This window comes from Sinocyclocheilus grahami, unplaced genomic scaffold (genome assembly GCF_001515645.1).
Source record: "Sinocyclocheilus grahami isolate Dianchi unplaced genomic scaffold, SAMN03320097.WGS_v1.1 scaffold23650.1, whole genome shotgun sequence".
Taxonomy (NCBI): domain Eukaryota; kingdom Metazoa; phylum Chordata; class Actinopteri; order Cypriniformes; family Cyprinidae; genus Sinocyclocheilus; species Sinocyclocheilus grahami.
Window position 1 is genome coordinate 1 of NW_015519207.1, and position 2,851 is coordinate 2,851.

Genomic DNA, 2,851 nt, shown 5'->3' on the forward strand with positions numbered 1-2,851 from the left:
CAGCGCCTTTTAATTGCTGTTTTGGATCCGGCAATTATTGATTTATAAATTAAGCACTGCATTCACCCTTCCTATCAAAGATAGAGGGAGGCATTTCTAGGACATGAAAAGAGACTTAACATAATTATGGAGAGGAGAGGCTAAAAGTCAATTTAGTGAAATTCTTTTAGTTGGATTTTAATATTTTTTTGTTTCTTCCTTTGTTCTTGACAAGTTCCTGCTGAATAAAATATGTGGAAATATGACAATGCAGTTTGGGGTAAAAACAGTAATAATTGTTCAAGATAATTTAAAATATTGAATTCCAATTTTAAAAAGTTAAAATTTTAACTATTTAAAATAACTGTTTTCTATTTATTATATTTTAAAATGTGATTTATTGCTGTGATATTATCAATAAACAGTTGAAAACAGTTGCGCTGCTTAATATTTTTGTGGAAATCATGATATATTTTTTCAGGAATCTTTGATGAATGGAAAATTCAAAAGAACAGTATTCATTTGACATTATAAACATTATAAATGTCTTTACTGTCACTTTTAATCAATTTAAAGCGTCCATGCTGAACAAAAGTATACATTCTTTTTCAAAAAAAATCTTGCTGACCCTAAATCTTTCATCAGTTTTTAAAAGACTCTTAAATAATCCTTTCCTAAATCTCTTTCTCAGTCTCTGTCCTCTGAGATCATTCTGGAGAACAGTAGACTCCCCGAAGGGGTTTCCATCTCCTACATCTCCCACTGCAAGAATGGAGTGAGCGAAAAAGGAGAAAATGGACGAAAGTGCTCCAACATCTCCATTGGGGATCAGGTGAGAATAATATCCTCCAGTCAAAACCCTTATGGAGTATCTATGACAGTTTCATTAAATATTCAGTACTTTCCACTGGATACAGTTTCCTAAAAAAAATTATGTAGCAACATGATTAAAAACTATAAAGACTGCAAATCAAATCAAGGCTATTGATTCTTTTCACAGGTGACGTTTGAAGTAGCGATCACGGCTAAAGGCTGTCCATCTAATGGCAAATCAGAAACTATAAAAATCAAGCCACTGGGCTTCACCGAGGAGGTGGAGATAGTCCTCAACTTCATCTGCGAATGTGAGTGTCATAAAGGCGGAATCGCGAACAGTCCAGTGTGTCACTTTGGTAACGGTACCCTGGAGTGTGGAGCATGCAGGTTAGTTAGTATTATTCAAACGTTGTATACAAGACCAAATCAAGACCTTCAACTGGCAGTAATGTTATCTGTGTCTGCTTATTTTCAGGTGCAATGAGGGACGTATTGGCAGAGTTTGTGAATGTAGTAAAGACGAGGTCAGAACAGAAGATCTGGACGCGAACTGCCGCATGGATAACGGGACGGACATCTGCAGCAACAATGGGGACTGCGTTTGTGGAACATGTGAGTGCAAAAAAAGAGACAACCCAGAGGAGAGATACAGTGGAAAGTTCTGCGAGTGTGACAACTTCAACTGCGACCGCTCCAACAACAAGCTCTGCGGAGGTACGAAAGTGCTGATACTGACACTGAAATAACACTTTTCCAATCTGCTCTTCACATATGTGGAGAAACAGTACATGATTAAACTGATGAGAAGTTACAAACTTTCTATACTTTCCAGGTCATGGTCGTTGTGAATGCCGAAAGTGTACCTGTGACACTAACTACACAGGCAGTGCGTGCGACTGCTCTCTGGACACCTCCACCTGTCTGGCCAGTAACAAACAGATCTGTAACGGTCGGGGCGCCTGCGAGTGCGGAGTGTGTAAATGTACCGACACAAAGTTTCAGGGTCCAACTTGTGAAATCTGCCCAACCTGCCCTGGAGTTTGTACTGAACACAAGTGAGTTATTAACAGGACATTTGCTTGAACAGCTGGCTTGTTACGCTCCGCTAGTGGCGCTAAATATATTCGCCTGTGTCTTTCCTTACAGGGATTGCGTCCAGTGCCGAGCATTTGGTACTGGTGACAAGAAAGACACGTGTGTGGAACAATGTGGCTACTTCTTTCTTGTAATGAAGAAGAAGAAGGAGGAACTTCCTCAGCCCAACGACCAGCCCTTCATCAATCATTGCAAAGAACGTGATGCAAATGACTGTTGGTTCTTCTTCACCTACGCTACCAAGAACGACAGCACCGTTGAGGTCCATGTGGCGGAGGAACTTGGTAAGTGGAGGATGGAAAAAAATAATAATAATAATAATTTTTTTTGTTAACACTTTATTTCTCTTGTTTCTCATAATGCTTTGTGCCTGTGTTCACAGAGTGTCCCTCTGGCCCTGACATCATCCCCATCGTAGCGGGTGTGGTCGCAGGAATCGTTCTGATTGGTTTAGCACTTCTGCTCATCTGGAAGCTGCTCATGATTATTCATGACCGCAGAGAGTTCGCCAAGTTCGAGAAAGAGAAGATGAATGCTAAGTGGGACGCGGTACGTTTCTCTAATTTACATTACATTTCATCTCAGGTAGGCCTATCTGTTTTAAGTTATTACACAGTTCAACTAGTTGTAACAGGGATGTCTGACCTCATTGTGTGGGGTGTGGCCTCTCTGGCACCATGAGAGGTCATTGCTGCCACCTGCTGGTCACTACTAGTATTACTAGTATTGCAGTTCATGAATCCAACAGAATATTGCAGCAATAGACACAGACAGAAGGGCTTGGTGCTGAAGAACATTTGGCTCAGAGGCTTGTGAAAATGCATATAGGTCTATTTAAAGCATAGTGCTTCAGAGAGAATTACTGTATTTGATGTCTTTAATCTAGAGCTAGAATTATCATTTGGGGTACCTGTATATTAACCCTGTAAAGCCAGACATGAAATAATAGTCTGGGAAAAAA

At 40.1% G+C, this 2,851-nt stretch overlaps 1 protein-coding gene across 1 annotated transcript; it reads left to right on the top strand.

The window, feature by feature from the left end:
• Positions 1-655: 655 nt before the first annotated feature.
• On the top strand, positions 656-2,586 carry LOC107580050 (integrin beta-1-B-like; the record flags this gene model as incomplete). The annotated part of the gene is made up of 6 exons (XM_016265800.1): positions 656-811; positions 980-1,182; positions 1,271-1,509; positions 1,628-1,850; positions 1,942-2,174; positions 2,273-2,586. Coding segments are annotated over 6 exons (1,353 nt in total), but the record flags the coding sequence as incomplete, so codon positions are not given.
• Positions 2,587-2,851: the final 265 nt, after the last annotated feature.